The 20,430-nt window shown below is 39.2% G+C and overlaps 1 protein-coding gene across 1 annotated transcript; it reads right to left on the bottom strand.

The window, feature by feature from the left end:
* Positions 1-1,014: 1,014 nt before the first annotated feature.
* Positions 1,015-2,718, bottom strand: LOC108006555 (sulfur globule protein CV1). The gene is made up of 3 exons (XM_017070087.4): positions 2,540-2,718; positions 1,609-1,848; positions 1,015-1,521 (listed from the first exon to the last, which is right to left on the bottom strand). The coding sequence occupies exons 1-3, from the start codon at positions 2,622-2,624 to the stop codon at positions 1,403-1,405; spliced, it is 444 nt and encodes a 147-aa protein (XP_016925576.2). The 5' UTR covers positions 2,625-2,718; the 3' UTR covers positions 1,015-1,402.
* Positions 2,719-20,430: the final 17,712 nt, after the last annotated feature.

Below are 20,430 nucleotides of genomic sequence, written 5' to 3'. Positions count from 1 at the left end.
TTCGGAAGGGGCAAGACGAGCCACTTAATATAGAGATTTATGCTAATCAAGCAAAAAGTATTTGGCGAGAGGGGTCGCAGTTGGCAGTTGGCAGTTGGCTCAAATGGAACGGAATCGAGGGGAGCGGAGTCTTCGTCATACTAAATGAAAGTGAAAATTCTTATGTAATATGCTAATATTTCTTGCCGCGCCTTGGATTTGAATTTTTCGCAGTTGTTGTTGCTGCTGCTGTGTGGATTACGAGAGATTTTTTATAATTTTAGATTTATGGAAGGGGCCATGAAGAAAGCGAGGCATCCAGAGAAGTTTTGAGTCGTTGTTATTATCTTCTGAATGTTTTTTTTTTGTTTTTTTTCTGTCATCTAATAATCGACAACGAAATTTCCAGCGACTTTGCTGGATTTGTTTTTATTTCAAGCGGGAGGAAAAGAAAGAAAAAAATTCGTATCTTACTTTTGTTTATTTTTTCTTCGGCCTTATTTATTCACAATTGGTCGTGTTTGTGCTCAAACTAATTAATTTAAATTTAAATGTGCGTGTAAATGGAAAGTTTTATACTTTATGGCCGTGCATTTGATTTTTTCGTAAATAATTTATTAAGCCACATAATTTGGGATTAGATAATGGAAAAAATCCGTAGTATCTGCATTATAAAACGTTGTAGATGCGTATTTGTGTGCCGATTATGGCTGCGTATTAAAAATCAATTAATCTGGAGAGAAAACATTCATTATGCTAATGCCGTGGAGTGGGGTCGAACACGACAATTGATAAATGAGGCAGCGAGTAGGTGAAATGAAAACAAAAGCCATGAATTAATTGAACACATTTTTAATGCCGAATAATCCGGCGAACAAGTTGCCATCCCATGGCCGATGCATTTAATTAGGGACTTAGAGAAAAATATTAAATCCGAAAACACGGCTAAAGTTTTCCAGGGGGGTCAATGCAATATTTCTTTTGCAAAATGTTGGTTCAACCTTTTGCTAAGCCTATTAAACATGATTATGAAAATTGTAAATATTGTGAGAATTTATTTTCAAATAATTTAATTCATGTGCGATTAATAAACTACACACTTTTCTAGTCTAAGTATAAAATTAAATTATATATATATGCGATGCGAGAAGATAGTAATACCATTTTAATCCGATGAGGCCACTTTTTTTCTCTACATTTCTAAAGCCAATTTGGTGTTCCGATATTTTATCCAATTAGCCAGTAATCAAAGCCATCGCTTCAAATAATTTACTTAATTTAATTTGGCGTTGGCTGGTTTTAGCCAATAGCAGGTGTTTGATATACATGTGGGTGTTTTTAAATGGATTGAATAAATAAATTAAGCAAAAGGGCCAACAAATCACTTGGATTGGTACCCCCGATATTTCAGTATTTCATCATTTCAGTAGGGATTATTGCAGCAGCAGTTCTTGATGAGGGCGTGTTCGTAACAGGATTTGGCATACAGCAGCGAGCAGTCGTAGTATAAACACTGGGGTGGCCTCAACTGCGGGGCACCGGCTGCGGGTTAAAGGCGCATTATTGAACCAAATCGAATTAATAAATGCTGGGGCATAAATAATGTCGCCGAGCCCCCTGATTAATTACCTGGAAAATCGCAGCAACAGGCATCGTGGACCATCTTGTGGGAGCAGTACGAGTAGACCGACGAGTCGCACAGCGGGCAGCCGGGCTGTTGTGGCGGCGGACCGTAGCCCTGTCCCGGAAATCCGGCGACTCCGCTTCCGATTCCGCTTCCGGTTCCGGGTCCCAGTCCCCCGAACCCAGCCCCCGCCCCAAAGGAGGGTCCCAGTCCGTTGCCGAAGTTCTGGCCACCAAACTGACGTGCTAAAAGAAGCACAAAAAGGTAAGTTATTTTTTAAAGCTCTTTCTTGTTTTTACTCGCTTCCCTAACAAAGTATTATTGAAATTGGAGGAAAAATGTTTGCTTACATTTTTTAAGACAGGAAAGAGTTATAAGTAAAAAACAATAATAATATGTAAGTATTGGACTAGTCACAAACCATCATATAAAATTAAAGTGATTTTTGCTTGTAATTAAAAATATCTTGTGTATAGTATTTAATTAAAGTTATATCATTATTATGACATTTTAATACTATTACTTAGTTTTCGTCTATCTTTTACTCAATCTATGTTATGCAGGGATTAAAACTAATCATATTCTGTAAGTTTTATCAGCAAAAAACTACTTATTTTACCTATTACTGTTAAAAAGAAGGGACGTTAGAAAGATAGGATATTACAAAAAAAATTAAATTAATAAAAAATCACAAGTAATGATTTTTCTATGGTCTTTGTTATATTTTCTTTACTAAATACTGTGCCTTAATAATTTTCCTATAACTTTTTTCTTCCATTAAATAAATTTTTTAAAATTCTTAAAGAGCAAAAGCTTACAAGAAAAGGGTAAAATATGTTTTTAATAAATAATTGAAGAACAACTTTAATGGGAACTGATGGGTTATTCAATTGTAGTTTAAGATATATTAAATTAAAATTTTTTCGGCATACTCACATGCACTCTCCTGTTTTCCCGCCACCAAAAAGATTGCCACTAGAACGAGCAGCAGAACATGGTCCACACTGCGTATGCGCAACATTTGGAATATTTTGGAGATCAGATCTTTTCCAAAACCAAAAGTCGTGTGCCGAGTGATGATGCTGATGCTGGAACCGCCGTGCGTCGACTGCAACAAAGGAAACCTTTATAAAACCCGCGATCGAGTGGCTGGGCGATCGATGCGGCTTTCGACTTTCGGCTTTCAACTTGTGACAAATTCATATATAATTTGATTTGATGGCTCTCCAGACAGCACGACAACTTGAAGCTCTGGTCTCGGATTTCAGCTTTCCAGCGGACCCGAAAAAATAAAACAAACAAAAAATGCCATCGAAAGTTACGGGGGCCACCAATGTAAACCAAATCGCAGAGGTCTTTATTTTATTGTTGGCTTCGATTGGTCTGACAACTTGATTGGCAAAACTCAGCCGAAAACTCCCACGCACTCAAATTCGAAATTCAAATTTCAAGCATCAGACTTAAAATTTCTGGCCGTTGACACATTTCTCGATTGCCAGCGAAATCAATTCGAATTTTGGATGCCGATGCGGATGCTGAATGCTGAATTTCATCCACCTGCAGCAGCAACCTTTTCAACTTTTACTTTTCCACTTCATCGCCGCCTGTTAATTGCTTCATCTGAAGTTATCCCATCTGCCAGCCCCAAAAGTTATTTTCCCAGACTCGCGGAAGCGTTCGCTTATGTAAAATTAATAAGACATAAAATAAATTTCGAATTATGCGCATAAAACAAACATCAGAAACGGTTTTCATTATTTTTTTTTTTTGGGGTTTTTGGGTTTAAGGTTGTTAATCGTTTAAAGCGAAACGCGAAGAGCAAAGTAAAAGTGTTTCATTTTGATTGAGTTCGAGTTGCTAATTGATCGCAGGCCATTATGCTAATGGGTAAAATGGTTGTTAAAGTGCAGAAAACACATTCTAGAAGACCCGATGATCGACCTCAAGCCAAGCCAATCTTGATTCAGATCTGATTTCGACCCTCCCCAAAACACTTTCTCCCGCTCGAGAGGCGAAAGTCCCTTTGCCACTCTGCAAATCAAGCTGCTCAAGCTGCCCAAACTGCTCCCAAAAGTAATTTCATTTAATTAACTGCCCGATTTGAGCCTGGTCGAGCACAATTTGAATGCAGCCAATGAAAGTGAGCAGTTTTCGGGGCCCTTTAGGAAAATAACAATGCAACACAAAACAACACACACAACAAATATGAAATATACTGGCCGTTTTCATTCATTTTCATTTTGATTTCGATGTTGATTTCCATTTGCATTTGCAACCGACTCGAGTGAGTATCTGTCAGTACGTGTATCTCGTTATGCGCTCGTCTTCGTCGTCGCTCTGCGTTGATTATCTTGTAAATTTGTTGCACGTTTTTGATGCAAATCCGCTTGTCATGTCGCCCGGCACACACATTCGGACACAAAAAATTACACAAGTGATGTCATCACCTGCTGCAGATGTTGCAGATACACACAGATATATCCCCATGCAGATACAAATGCGGACTTGTAGATAACAAGATGGATGGGCCGCCCTCTATTTAGATCTCACGCACGCAGTGTCACAACTTCGAAGGGGGGAACTTTTACAACATTCAGTCGGTTTGTTATGTTTTCGGCACAGATATCAATTTGGAATTCAAGGGACAAAATTGTATGAAATGGGTTGGATATGTGAACATTATTTGAAATATTTTAGGGACCCTGCAAAAAATGCTATGGAAATATTTTGTAGAATGTTAGGAATAACAAAAAGTAGCCTCATAATTTTAGAATTACGTTTTTTTCTATCTGCTTCCCCATCTCAAGTGTTTTTACTACCATGTATCTCAATTTGTAAGTTTAACTCCGCAGACCCAAAAAAAAAACAATAAAGCCAACAGAACAATACAGCATTGCACAGTGGTTACCATGGTATCAAAAATTAAAAATATTATTGCATATTATAAAATTACAAATAATACTTTATCAGCTTAAAAACTATTTTATACTAATGATTTAAATATATTTTATATTTTTATTTTATTTTAAATGTTTTCTTATTGTAAACATTTTTTGAGGAGAAGTGAAACCTTCGTTTGTATTTTAAAAATGCGTGGGAAGCTTGTGTAAACAAATAAGCAACACATTTAATGGTTACACTTAAAGAAAATAGAAATCTCTTTGAAAAAGGAGTTAATAAAAATTATTCAAGTAACCCGAAAAAATTTGTAAAACATTTTTAACTAGCGTTACCAGTGTGCGGCGGCGATCGAGCGGCGCTACGTGCGCGTATCTGATAGATACATGTGACGTAACCGCGGACAAGGCATTACTTTTACCATCTCCCTCTCTCCATCCGCGGCTTGTTTATTGGTTTTCGTTTCGCTGGAATGTATCTCACTCTCTCCCCTTTTTAAACGAGTATCTCGAAGTTCGTTTGCGGTGCGTCTTAAACGGGTAAACAGGTCACTTCTGCTTCTTGAGCGACGACCACTTTCCAGTCCGCGATGGTTGACCTCAATTAAACACCTGCCACGCCCAGGTGCCCCCCTCTAACGACGCCCTTTCACCGCCCCCGCCTACCTGTTACCACCTTCGATTGTCCACAGACCACAAAAATGGTTGGAGCCGCAACAGAAATTCCTTTCTGGCCAATTCGACTGGTGAAAGGGCGACCCCTCTGGGGGCATCTCCCCACGGGCATATGCAAAATTAAACTCGTAAACAATGCACGGCGATGAAATGGCCATCGAAAAACCATTTTGTTTTGTTTAAATTATTTATTTGTGGGCGCTTTGATTTATAAGCGGGCTAAAAACCAATTGGCCGCCGCCAAAAACGCATTGGGACCAGGTTTTAACTTCCGCCAGAAAGTGTGAATAGCGATTAGTAAACTAGTGCAGGAATATATATAATTTATATGTCATTTAAAGGGGAATTAAACCATAAATTTTTAGAGGCTGCCATTTTAAAATCCATAAGAAATTAGCCAAGTTCGTGGCCTTAAATATTATCAAACTCTAAAGAGCAGTAAAAATCACTAACCCATTTAGAGTGTAACTTAAAAAAAATATAAATATTTTTTATATTAATAAAAACTGTCTTCTTCTTTCAAAAATCTAGACTCCCATTAATTAAGTTAAAAGTCGTGTACCTACAATTTATTATTGCAACGTGATTATTTTTTTTATTAGAAATATGCTGCCTTGCAAAAGTTATTGTTAAGCTCAACTCTTGCCGCTGTTATTATTATTATTATACCCGTTACTCGTAGAGTAAAAGGGTATACTAGATTCGTCGGAAAGTATGTAACAGGCAGAAGGAAGCGTTTCCGACCCCACAAAGTATATATATTCTTGATCAGGATCACTAGCCGAGTCGATCTAGCCATGTCCGTCTGTCCGTCTGTCCGTCTGTCCGTCTGTCTGTCCGTCCGGATGAACGCTGAGATCTCGGAAACTATGGGAGCTGGGCTATTGAGATTTGGCGTAAAGATTCCTGAGCTTCTTACGCAGCGCAAGTTTGTTTCGGCACAGTGCCACGCCCACTCTAACGCCCACAAACCGCCCAAAACTGTGGCTCCTACAGTTTTGATGCTAGAATAAAAATTTTAACTGAAGTGTATTGTTCTCATCAATACCTATCGATTGACCCAAAAAAAAGTTTGCCACGCCCACTTTAACGCCCACAAACCGCGAAAACCTGTGACGCCCACAATTTTCATGCTAGATAAAAAATTTTAACTGAAATGTATTGGTCTCGTCGATACCTATCGATTGATCCAAAAAAAAATTGACACGCCCACTCTAACGCCCATAACGCTTAAATCTGTATACCGCCGGTAGGTGGCGCATTTTAATCTCGCTTTGCTGCTTGCATATCTCCATATAGCTGAGTAACGGGTATCTGATAGTCGAGGTACTCGACTATAGCGTTCTTCCTTGTTATTGTTATTTTTATTGCTCTAGTGTGGCACAAAACCAATATTTGTGTTCCCAGGAGCTCTACTTGTTGTTTGTGCCGATGGTTTGTTTATGTTTGCGGCGTATTTACATAAGTTATTTGCAGACAAAATGCTAGAATGCCAATATTTGAACAAAATAATGTGAGAACAAGAATTATATTTTCAAAAACTGCGCTACACCACTGCCATTTCAAGTGTTAGAATATTTTAGCAGGGTGCAATTAAAATGCAGACTCCGTTGACAACTTGACTACCCATCAAATGGCCATAAAGAAGATTCTATCTTTATTATTTGGGCCATGATGGCAACGAGGAAAAAAGAAGACGAATTCATACATATGAGTTCCCAAGGAATGCGAAGGGCATTCCATTCACATAATGCCTGCAGCTGGAGATAAACTGAGAATGAAACTGAAATCTGACTCACACATAGTTTTTCCGAGGGCGGGGAAAAGAAAACGCCAGCGCTGCGCTGCGGAAAATATGCAAATTAGCTTTATTATTTGACAGTTTCTATAAAATGCAAAAGCCACAAAAGGCAGCAGCAGCAGCTACAACTTCATCAACGTCAATGAAAACTTTTGCTACGTTTTCGGAGGTGGGGGTATGTCCATCCAAGTGTTTTGGGGAACCCAGAACCCAGAACCCAGAGCCCAGAACCCAGTAACCAAAACCCTACATCCCAGCACCCACATTGCTCCGGCTTATATGACAAACTGAAATGCAATAAACAAGTTGACAACTCTGACAATTTGGACAAGAGAAACATGTTAAATGCTCGGAATTATGACAAGAGACGAGGAGTCGAATCCAGGACGAAAGTCAGGGCGAAAAATCTGGGAGGTAGGGTCCTTAAAACCGGAAAAAGGAGGGAGGGGGGCATTCGAGGGGTGGAAATGAAAATGGCCAAATGAGAGCAAACAAACAAACGGCATAAAGAATAAGTAATAAGCATGCAAATGCGTCAAGAGAGCAACTCTCCAGATGCAGATACAAAAGCTCGGTTACTGCGGATATGATGGGGTATGGGTATGGGTATGGGCCATGAGTTTGGCTATCTCATGGATACGAGATACTTTTTCGGCTTAATTACTTTGAGGAAGGAAGCCAGTTAGTTGCCTGGCTCTCGGGACCACTGCTCCACTGGCCAAGTATCTGAGTATCTGCACCAAGTATCCAAGTATCTGAGTATCCAAGCATCCAAGTATCTGCCGAGGGCCCCGTTTAACTATTAAGGGAGCAGATACTCGTTCACTCAACAATGGCCAACTGCTTGGCAACTGTTTGTTTCGGCAACTTTCCACAGGCCCGCCTTTGTTGGGACTAATCAAAAGTCAGTTTGTAAGTTAGTTCCGCACTGTGATGTGAAATATTGCGGGGAAAACTATTCGTTTTGATTAAGACTGGACTCTGGGGTTAATATTACCCCCCTCCAGTGTGATTTCTGGAAACATTTCAAGCATTCCCTGCCCGAAAATCAATTATTTGCGATAAAAGTAAAGATAAAGTTACTTAAAACAAGACAGATTTTAAGTACTAACCATTAGCAAAATTCAAAATCATCTAACCTTTATTTATATTCATTTAAATATTATCATTTTCTTGATTACCGTACGCTCAGGAACTCAAGAACTTGGATATGATATCACATGAGGGCTTTTTACAACCACCGATAACAGAGAAAAAAGTTGCGCTAAATTTTATTTGGCACTTCCTTTGGTGCGAAAATTTACACGCAACTTGGGTCAAATTGATTTGGCCATTTTAGAGCAGCTTTTTAAGATCCCTGTGCGATTGCAGGGCTACAAAATGATTGCAGGCGGCGAGTAAATCATTTTATTTGCCCACCGTTGTTGGCTGATTTGTTTGATGTTTATTGTGTGTTCGTTGCGATGCTGCTGCTGCTGCCATCACAAAGTCAACACAATGAAATTGACCAACGGGCGGCGTTGTCATTGTCATCGGTGTTGTTGTCATGTTCCCAAGTTGCCACTGCCGGGGGCAATATTTTGTTTGCCTTTTAATTGTTTGCCCCCGTTGTGGCGCCAATAAAATTATGCAAAACCCTGGCGCACAATCGATTGGCGGGCAGACAATCGGCCGCTTCGATAACAGTTGCATAAGCTTCCCTGGGGGTTAAACACTCACCGGGGCTCAGATTGTCGGATGTTCCGGGCTTTGAAGAATAAACCATACTAATTTGTTGAACTAATGTAAAATACACATCCACGTATATTTAAAAAGAGAATAAATTTAATAAAATTAAAAAAAATCACAAAGGAAAATTTTCTTTAATTAATGATGTAATAATCTCAGTTACCAGTTTGATAATTTGATTATGATCTTAACTTTTTAGAGAAAATACATTGTTTTGCATATGTAAGTTTTTGAATAATATATTATATCAGCTTTTTACCATGCGTAGCCAATTGTAACATCTTACAGCTCGCTTGTTTCGGAGTTATGAAAGGCCTCGCCCCGAACTCTTTTTCCATTATCGTTAGGGAGCTGGTCCGCTGATTACCAGCGCTTTTCTCTTGACCAATTGAACAACAAACAAGCAAAACTAGGAGGGATCGCTGGATAAACATCTAACAAGCGGGGCAAGCGAATCTCTTGGGTTTATCTTTCGGCTTAGCCCCTTTTTCCAGTACTTTTTCGGTTAGGTCCCATCCCGGACATCATCAGATCAGCGCATCGTTTTATGCAACCCCTTGTTTTTGTTGATCCGATCACGCCCAAGTGTTAAGTGGCCCATTGTGGGTAATTGCATCATGGGTTTGCCGAGGTTGGGCAATCCGGGCCCCAAAAATATGAGCTCTTGCACTTGATTTGCCTAGGTCCCCTGTTCTCATTCGAATTTCTGGTATTTGCATTTCAATTATGCACTGTGGCCACGGCCAGAAATGAGGTTTTGGCTCTGCCTCCGAAGACAGGGCGACAGAAAGCAAAACTACGACCCAGAGCAAGACCAACTCAAAACAGACAACAGGTAGACAAACAAAACAGTCGCTGGGAAAGCGTGTCGAGATATCCGAGGGGTAATGGCAATGGGGATCCCAGATCTGGAATGGGGACTGGGGGACTGCAGGCTGAGATTGGGACTACGATGCAAAATCAGCATCCCAAAGTCAATAGCAGGGCTGCCGGGAACTCGGAAAACATGGCCTTGGCCACTGCGAAATTTGCATACACTGACCTTGGTGACTGCAAAGGTCTATATCTTATTTACACCAGACTTATTTCCTATTTTGTTTAATATAAAAATAATATCTTCTTAAAATGAATGTTTAAAATCTAATTACCTTCTATTATTAAATGTTAAATTAAATATTATAATATTTAAAAACGTAGGTAAAGAATTTAAATTTAACATAAAAGCTTTGGTTTTACAAGGTTGTATTTTTTATTAGTATGACCAACCCCATAGAGAACATTTTTATAATCCAATAAAAGCTATTTGGTCTCATCATATTTTTATTATATCTAAAATATAGTTCACTCAACGTTTTATAAGGTTTTAAACGGATATTTACAAAATACTTAAAATATAATTTATTGAAAAAAAATCCCCTGAGATAAAAGACCCTGATTTTCTGGAACTAAAAATCCCCCATTGCACTTTAGCAAGGGCATTCGTTGGGCGAAAGGTGCGGAAGTGCCTTGGGATGTGAAAATATTTGCATACGCAAAAATGTGGCAAGAAAAGTGGGGACACAGGGTGGGTTTTGTTTGGGGCTCGGGGTTCCATAGCCCCGAGCATAGAGTCTTTGGTCCATGGCTGATCCGAAGACATCGCCTGCAGCTTGTGTGCGAGTGTGCAAATAAATAAGCATAAATATAGTTGAGTACTTGTGTAATTACGGCAAATGTTATTTGATTTTGGCACCCCATGCCAACACACGCCCCTCCTCCCAGAAAAACCGACCATTCAAGACCGAAGAGACCGCAGTTGCGTGCTCCAAATGATAGTGGAAAATGGTGGATGCGGATGGTGGATGGTGGATGGTGGATGTGGATGTGGATGTGGATGTGGACGTGGACGTGGATGTTGGATGGCGGAGTGGGGCAACCTGGGAGCCCACTGGCAGATATTTGCACATTTCGAGAGCGCCGCTGCTGTTTGCACTTTCGCCCAAATACCAACACAGCAACAGCGACGGGAAAAGATGCAAAAACCGAGGAAAATAATAAAAGCAAAATAAAATTCGCATGTGGCTGCCGCTTCTTGGGCAGCCCACTATACCACTACCCATTATCAACACCACGGCAGTACGCCCATGCACAGAAAGAAATGGTATCGAAGATCACCAAGGTCATCCGAAAAAATGATTCCTCATAGATGATCTTATAATAGAAGCTCTCAGTATTAAAACTATATTTTAAATACCTAAATAAATGTTACAATTACATAATACCCATGGGCATACCTTTTAACTATAGCTTTAAATTCGATTAGCTTTAAATATATGAATGAATATGAATATTGATAGAAAAAGAGTTCCATATATTTACTTATACCTAGTATCTATTTTATTTGTCTTTCTCTACTATTTTACCTTTTCTTCAAGTGGATCCGGTCTGGTATCGACAGTTTTCGTACTGCATGCATGCAGGGCAAACAAACGAGCTTATGACATATCAAACACAAGGCATACAGCGCATAATCAGCTGCAGCTCGCTGCTCGATCCCAAGCTCTCAGAAGTTTCCATGACAGCGATGTCCCGATGAAATGGAGGCGGTGCACGGTGGGACAGGTCTCCAAAGTGAGTGCACAAAATTCTAGAATTTTTGGGAGCACAGAAAATAAATCTACAATATATTTCGAGTGACTACATATTTAATGAATCTACATGTTTGAGTTATAAGTTAACTTGCTTTTGTATAACTATAAAGAAAACGATTTTTTCGAGTTAACAGAGAATTTTTTTTTATTTTTTATATGTCATTTGTAGGTTATTCTTGCCTTGTATTCCATAGTGACCTGGATGGTTTCGGGTACAAGAATGGTTGTTGGTGCTCGGAACAAACAGAATGCCACACGTCCGGTGTATGGCATATGCAACTGCAATTGCACCACAACCAAAAGCAAGTCCTTGGTTTTGGATATTGTTTTTCCAGAATTTCTGCCAAGTTAACAGCGGAACAATGGCAGCAGATCTCTAGCATTCCAATACTTCACCCGCAAAATACCTGGTATATTAACCATACGTCGAAGCAAAAGGCAATCCGATTATGCTGCAAAATATAGGAAATTTTGAAGGCAAGACTAAATGTATTGTGGGCTAGGAAAATCTTTGAATTAACTGCACTACCAGAGAACAATAGAAAAGGGCTTACCATTTCCAAAATGGTCTTGGGGCGGTTTTCTTGTACGCATGTTAATGCTAAATTAGGTTTGAAGCATCGAAATTCTAGTTATAAAACCTTTAAGTTTATCAAATGGACGAGAAATGGGATCTTTACTGTACAAACAGTTAAAGTAATGTTACTTTGAACTAATTAATATATTTACAGGAATTAACTTAAATACATTTTTAGAGAATTGATTAATAAAGTCAAATATCACAAATAATTATGCAAATAAACATTTATTACGACTTGTTTTCATTATGTTTATGGTTTAATCAAGACTCCCGATGATGTAAAGAGCTCCGATAATGAGTACTTAATTGGAGGTAATTATTCAAAACTTTCGATCGTCTGCGGGCATTGTGTAATCCCCTAAATCTCCAAATTGACCACGCCCCTGATCAGCAGATCTCCCCGGGGATCAACTCGCTTTGACGGGTTGTTTGGCTTTTGAACCGTTGAGAGTCCATCAAGGCGGGCCAAACTACCTGATCAATGGACATGGATCCGGACAATTGAAGGTGTTGACCCCTTGAACCCCCCCTCTCCACTGAATATCCGCCCATGTTTTTGGTTTTTGATAGCTGCAATGAAGTTCATTTGAGTCGAGAAGCCGAGAAGGGCGCCTCGAGGCGTTGGCCAGCGAGCAGTGAAAGTTAATTGAACACACGGCCGAAATGAAATGGAAAACACGGCCAAAACAACAGGCTACCGTTGGACTTCAAGTGGATTCGAGTGGAATTGGGGTTGGGGACCGGCACTTGAGTGATTAGCGATTGCAGGTGACAGACTCCGGATGACATAAGCAATGCGAGTGCGAGACTTCCCCGAATCGCGGACCAGGAAAAATATTTGTTACCTCTAGTTTGGGACCCTTTTCGCATGCCTTTATTTGGTTGGTTGGCCGGCTGAACAGTGGTTCGAGGGTTATATTATCGAGGAAATATTTGAAAAACATATTGAATATACCTGATATACGGTTTTTATAGATTTTAGTTGGCTTTGTAGCTCCAAAAATATACCATTAAATACATAATAATACAGAAGATTTACTTTAAGTGACGGTTCAGTGATGAAAATAAATATTTAAAAATAAATTGCAAGGGTCAGTATTATTATAAAGATGTTGAGATGACTGGTTCCAAACTACAGTGCTCAGACTAAACAAAATAAATAAAGCCTGAAAACAACCGAAAAGAGTGGCAAACAAAAATTACAGCTGCTTTCGCAGGTCAACACTATAATTTTAGTATCTGTTAAGAAATTCAAATGCTTTTGGCAGCTTGAAGATGGGTAATTTGGGTAAATTTTAGACCGCACATTTTAAAATGTCTTAAAACTATATAATTAGCAAATATAAAGATTTAATGTGGGCTTGCCTTTAAAACAAAAGTTTAGAGTACCCCATTCAAATATGTCTAAAAAAGGGTTGCATGTAGAAAAGTTTTGCATAATAATAATGATATATTATTCATTGAAACAATATTTAAAACACATTTTTTATGGCTTGTAAGCTTTTGAAGTATTTAAAAAAATGTTGTTAGGCTGATTTAAAATCCCCAATACTTTCCGCTTAGTAAACTGTATTTACATATTTTTGACTAATACTTTTGGAAAACATGTTGCATTTTAATAAAATCCTAAATGCTTTCTCCGAGCGCTTTGGCGATCGATCGATGGGTTGGCACTCCTCGGGCTTTGAGATCTCGACGGCTGGCCACATTTTGCGCAATGGGTGAAAGTCGAGGGCCAAGACACTTGCTGTACGGCAGATGAGCACCCGTCTTTCCCCCCGGCCTTTTGGCCAACTCGGAGTCAGTCAGTCAGTCAATAGCCGTACGCTTTTTGGACATGGCCAGCTGCATAATGCGTGGCTGTGGCATATCTCATCTCCACTCATAGCCTCGACTTTTGGGGGGGACTACGTTGAGACTTTTGGTTTTCGGGGCTGGTGCCGTTCGCTTCCGAGTCTAACACCTCTCGGCGATTAATATGGTAATTTATGGCCGTCGCGGCAACGCAACATAAATCTGCAGCCACCTCGAGTTGCCTGGGAAATGGGCTCACGCCACATGAGCACGGAATTGCGAGTGGTTTCCACTTCTCCATGGACTCCCCGAGTCGTTCTAAAAGGCGTACTCGAGTGTCATAATGAGGAATCCACCCATTCGCCCCGGCCACGCCCACTCCTCCACCGCCTTCGAGAGGTTTATTGGGAATGCAAATGAGATGCGTGCGCCCAAATTGAAATGGCAAATGTTGACAGCGCCAACATAGCGCCCAAAATTCAAAGTTAATCAACGAGATATTTATGTAGGAAATGTTTTGCGAGGATGCGTTAACTATGTGGAGTATAGAGTCCCCATCCATGAATACTCCAACTTACATATGGGGAAGGCAGGTTGGATCAATAGGCTGCAGGAGTCAAGTCAGTAAGTCACTATATGGCTCACATACTTGGCTTTGTCGGCAGAGGGGCTGTTGAATAAGTTTGGGACTTAGTTTGGGGATAAGAAAATAAACCAAGCTCATGAGCTTGGATTAGGGTTAACAAATATCCAGGATCATAGATAAGGAACCTATTGAATTTTCTAAAAATATTTTAAAGACACGTTTTAAGGAATCTTAAAAACTATGATTTTATGATATATATTTTTTTATGCCATGTGTGTCTTTTTAAAAATCTTTATGTTAATTTTAGAATTAGTATTCTATTAAATTTTGTTTTCAAAAGTTAAAAATTAAATGAGAGAACTTGTATAAATTGTAGTTTTCTTTTCCCTTACGATAGTTCCAATCCATTTAAGGGTATTCAAATTAACATATCAAATCATTTTTTAGTTATTATAAAAATATTATAAAATTATTTTAAAATATTAATTGAATTTAAATGAATTAACAAATAATACCTTGTTAACAATACCTAGTATTTTCAATAAAGACACTATCCCAAGGACTTTTCAAACCAACCTCGTGCGATTCTCCGCATAAAATGTCCTAAGTGCTGGGCCCGGCATAAACATATTTATGAATTTTCTATTCTGCATTGCGTTTTTGATTGTCATAAGTACGAATATGAATGGAAAATTGTAGGGGGAATGGGAATGGGAATCCGAAGACGAGACTCATTTGCATTAGCCCTGGGAACGGATGGAGATGGCGAATGGATGGGGCTGATTAACATAAAATTAAGCGTTCGAAAGGCATGCGGCAAATGGGGTTTCGGAATCCGGAATATCGGAGGGGATGCGTATCCGAATCCGAGTCCAAATCGGAGCTGGAGTTGGAGTCGCAGTCGAAATCGTAGTGCTGGGCGCCGGCTGATAAGCCGAGGCGCGGCGATAAGCGCATTTAATTAGCATTAATTAAAGCGAATTGCGAGACTCGGGTACAAAACTAGCAGAGGCAACAGAAAATAAACAGAAATAAAACTGGGCTACCAATGGGTGTGGGGGCCCAGAAGAGGAAGTACCCGATTACCAGACTGCCAGAGCACCAGAGAGTTGTGAAAGTGAGGCAATGCCAATGGAAATGGAAATGGCAATGGCAATTGTGCTCGGCAATCAATGGTTTTTGGAGCACGGCACGCGGCATGACAAATTGCAAGTCGCTTTGGCTTGGCCTCCATCTGTCTCCATCGCCATCCCACTGGGTCTCGCCCTCAAGAAGCGGATATGCTGGGATGTTGGGATGCTGGGATGCCGGAGCTCAGGTCTTCGATACACGGTAACGTCAAGTGTCATAGCAACCGCGCACAGTGGGACAAAGGTGACGGAAACAGGATAGAAACTCCTAAAACTGTTCTGTGATCTCCCAAAATATAAATGATTTTACTTATTATTTAAGATATTTAAACAAAAAAGTGTATTTTCTTTAAATTTAAGAACCTTTAAAAAATAAGTAAGCACTACACAAAATTGTTCAAGAACAAGTAAGCTTACTAATCCAAAAAAATTTGTTCTTTAATAAAAAATAAAATAGCCATTGTCTTCAAATTTCTAAAATTTTTGCCGAAATTTATTTTAAAGTAGTATATTTTAATATTTTCCCTACAAAGGTATATTTTTTATCAAAAAAATGTACATTTGGTAACCAAGTCGAAGAAAAAATTCTTCTTTAAATCCCAGATGAAATATAATTATTCTAAGAGGTATACAATACCATATAATCCTACGAATAAAAAAAAATTCAACTGTATGGTTTGTTATTTCTCAGTTTTTTATAATGATATATGTACCTATACTTAGAGATTTTAATATTTAGAGATTGATGTGTTCCAATATTTTTAGCTTAGAATGTAGAGCTCAAATAATTCAAATGAATGGCTAGAAAGGTATTGAGATTTTTTAGAACACCTGCAAGATCAGGTGAATACAGTTTACATCCGATCGCGAACCACTGTGCTTCTGTGGGAGAATGAAAGACAGCGAGAAGAAAGCGGATTGCGTAATACCTGCGTCATGACATAAAGCCGGAGGCCTCGGCGATGAATGAGCGCGGAGAAAGGGAAAGGGATGGCCAGGGGGGAAAGACAGCGGGGGAAGACAGCGGGGGAAGACAGGGACTGGACCCGCATAATTGCGCGGCTACACTTGAGGCCAAGTTAAGGGCTCTCTCCGTCTGAGAAACTAAAACTGAAACCGAAACCGAAACGGAGGCCAAAATGTGGGCGAGGCCTAGGCGCAGCAGCTTCAAAAAAATACGAAATAAAAAACGACAGCAGCATCAGCTCGACGGCAAACACCTCATGACATCGGAATGCAATTTCACTTCTTTAAATATTTTCCCAATTGTTTTTTGCCTTTTGTGCGTGTCTCTGGCTCTGCCACTCGGATCTGGGTCTTCGGAATGGATATGTTTATGGATGTGGATCGGTTGTATCGGGTTTAATATCATTCCGCCACGCTACCCAGTCAAGTGTACTGGCACTCACATTTGCTAATTAGTTCAATTAACGTTGTAATAGCATTTCCATTTTAAACATGACCTTTAAAAAATATCCATTTTGAAGACGGATTAAATTGTCCAGGAAATTGACGGCCAATAAGTTTGGTTAATGCGAAACCTGACAGCTTGACGATTGTTTTAACAATGCAATCAACTGAAATGCCCTTTCTCCATAAAATAGTTTTACAATGATTTATGGCAATGGGCCAAGGGAAAAATTGAATTTTATAATGGGCTTGGGAACTTTTTAGTTGTTAAGTGACTTTTTTACAACTTGGAAGTGCTTTAAAAAATATTTTACTAAGCAAAATAATTACACGTTGTTGAAATAGACTTTAGGCCCCAAAAAGGTTTACCCCTAGAAAAGTCAAAAGTCAAATGTCTTAAAATATAATAAAAAATTCAATCTTGAATAAGATACCTTTTTATTACGCAATCCGAATATATTAATTCATTAGTTTGATTAATTAAGTCAAAAGAAAGTTACATTTAATTTATTAATGTTATAGCATTCCGTGCTAATTAATGGGCTTTGGGATTGACCTAATTTAAAATGGTTTTCAAATTAATTGCAAATCAAAAAGGGAGTTGGATATTCGGTTTTTGAGGCCTTTAATGCACTGCCAGCTTGTCTTCACTTTTTGGACCCTTATCACCATCGAGCTGGAGGGCTCTTTCCGATGAACACATTTAGAGCTCGAAACGAAAGTAGCCATCAACGCAAGACTCGAGGAAGTAAAAGCGCAAATAATTGCGACCGACCAAAAACAAAAAAAATATATATACATATACCCACACTCGCGGGCACCAATAGATATATATATATAGATATATAAGTATGTATGTAGGGGGATATTTTAAATGTGTAATGACAAAACAACAGCGGCCAACAGATGCGGCCGAAAAATATTGCCACTTAGTTGAATGTTGCTGGTTGCAGTTGCTGCTGCATGTTGTTGCTGCTGCATGTTGTTGCTGCTGCATGTTGTTGCTGCTGCATGTTGCTTGTTGCCAGTTGTTGTTGCTGCAACTGGTCACATGCTGGCCATGCGGCACCCGCAAGATGCAACAGCAGGAAGTCCAAACTTGGCAGCAGCAGCAACTGTGAAGTAACCTGGCCAAGAGGGAAGAGGGTCACCAGTGGCCAAATGGATGTCGTCTGGCGACTGGGTTGTGCGAATTTTCGAATTTCTTCCATACCCTTGAATTGAGTATTTACATTTTTGAGCTTCTTTCATTTTGAGCCTTATTATACTAAAAAATAAAAAAATCGGGGTCACCAAAGTGCATTTTCAGATATTTTCTTCTAAGAATCGGCATTTCTGCAATACAATATATATGATTATTTTTATTACTTATTATTATACATAGGAATGAGCTACTTTATTTTAAGTCTTATAATACTATAAAAATTTAAACAATCGGGGTCACCAAAGTGCATTTTAAAGTATTTTTATAGGAAAAGCTTCTGAAGATCTGTCATATCTGCAATACAAGAAATATGTTTTTATAAGGCCATACTGATTTACTTTTTCATTCATTGGGTTTCACTCAAACACAAAGTTTTTGGGTCACCAATATTTTTCCTTTAAGAGAAAAGTCAAAGCTTGTATGGTATTTTGCCTTTCCTTTGATAGGGTATCTCTGTTTTTAGTCCCAAAAATGCAGTCTTCCTTTCTGGTTTTCAACTGCAGTCCGTCACTAAGGGAGAAGGAGTGGATTCCCAGTTTCATTCCCCGATTCGAGAAAGCCAGCGCGTTTCTTTCCCGTTTTCTGGGTTTTGTTTTGGCCAGAGAGTCTTGAGATAACCATGACGATCATGGCGATGATGACGATGATGATGATGGTGCTGGGATTGGGATGCAGATGAGGATGTCGGCGATGATGATGATGGTTTGGCTGACGGCGAGCCAAAATACAAATTCAGAGAAAAGAGTGGCCCAAGAAATGCAAATGAAAGCGAAATCGAGTCACGCGAAGGCCGCGCATCTCCATCTACAACTCCATTCCCCCAGAGACCCCGAAAGACCCCCTCTGGAAACCAAGATGAAAACTTGATCTCTCGGGCGGCTGCAACTTCTTCAACAAGTTGAGAGGCGAAGCACTTTTATGACTCAACTTTGTGGAAAAGACGGGGCATAAAAAAGACGAAGAAAAGGGAAAAAGAGTTCCACTATCGGACATTGTGGCAAGTGTGTTGACATTGTTCTACTGCCGGTTGGCCCATTAAAGCAACTCATGAATATCCAGAGCTTGGCAACCTAGAAAAGCTGCTTCGACTTTCGGCGATGACGACGAGACAACTATTAAGTAATACGAAATGGAAATGGAAATTATGTAAATACCACATGCATATTAAACGGAATAGAAATGGAATCTGTATTGATGTTGAGGTGGTCATCAAATAAGTTTACCATTGGCTTTAAAATAAAATAAATTAAATGGTAGTGGCATGGAAAATATGCCATATTAAATTCATTTTATTGGGCTGATAGTTATAAAACCTTATTAAGTATTAATGAAAGTAAGAGATAAAGATCAGTAATAAAATTTCAAATACCTTTAGTATGTTTTAAATGCTAAAGGGTCTTAAGTTAATCAGCTTTTCGATAGTGTTGGAAGAACATTAAAATATAATATGTAAATTAGTAAGTAAGTTAAATATATTAAAGATCTATCAAACATTTTCCTGATTCAAAAGAAAGATTTTGATCTTATTAAGTATTAATGAAAGTAAGAGATAAAAATCAAATAAATTTACCTTTAGTATGTTTTAAATGTTAAAGGGTCTTAAGTTAATCAGCATTTTGATAGTGATGGAAAGACATTAAAATGTAATAAGCAAATTAATAAGTAAATAAAATATATTAAAGATCTATCAAAAATTTTCATTATTCATAAGAAAGATTATAATCATGAGATATTTTATTGAAAGGGGAATACTTGTATCTATCAGTTCCAATCCATTTGCAACTCATGGTGAATCTCCCCAGTTTCCTGGGTGGCACTTGGCGATCATGAGGAAGCGTTCGCTCGGAAACCCATTAAGCTTGCCATGTTTACATTGTCGAGGGCCAGAGACTGAACCACTCGAGAATCGCTTTTTGAGCGCTGCTCAAGGCTCTGAACTTTGACAAGGATCTTCAACTTCGACTCCGAATGCGGCAAAAATGACACTTGGCATCGAGAGGTGATGATGATGATGATGATGATGATGATGATGATGATGATGATGATGATGAGTACCACTGCCCCATGTGGCAAGGTTGCTCTGCTCGCAGAGCTTCTTCGATGCCAAGGTATCGATGTGAAAATGTTGCAAAACTGGTCGCCAGAGAGGGAAAAAACTCTCGACTTCGGATGAGGCTGTCCCTTCAACTCGGCACCTTGCTCATTTGGGCTTTGGCTCTACGTCTGTGGGTCGGGTTTACGAAATTTCTTCACTTTCGGTTTCGATTCGGATTCCGATTCCGATTCGGATTCGGATTCGTTTTCGGTTTCTTCAGCGGCTGCGCGGCGGCTGAGGCAGCGACGCCGGCGTTGGCCCGGCTATTACCTATATGAGCTGCCGTTATCATCTCAG

The sequence above is a fragment of the Drosophila suzukii genome, chromosome X (genome assembly GCF_043229965.1).
Source record: "Drosophila suzukii chromosome X, CBGP_Dsuzu_IsoJpt1.0, whole genome shotgun sequence".
Taxonomy (NCBI): domain Eukaryota; kingdom Metazoa; phylum Arthropoda; class Insecta; order Diptera; family Drosophilidae; genus Drosophila; species Drosophila suzukii.
The sequence above is the reverse complement of the archived record's forward strand: the minus strand, read 5'-3'. Positions and strand labels throughout refer to the sequence as shown.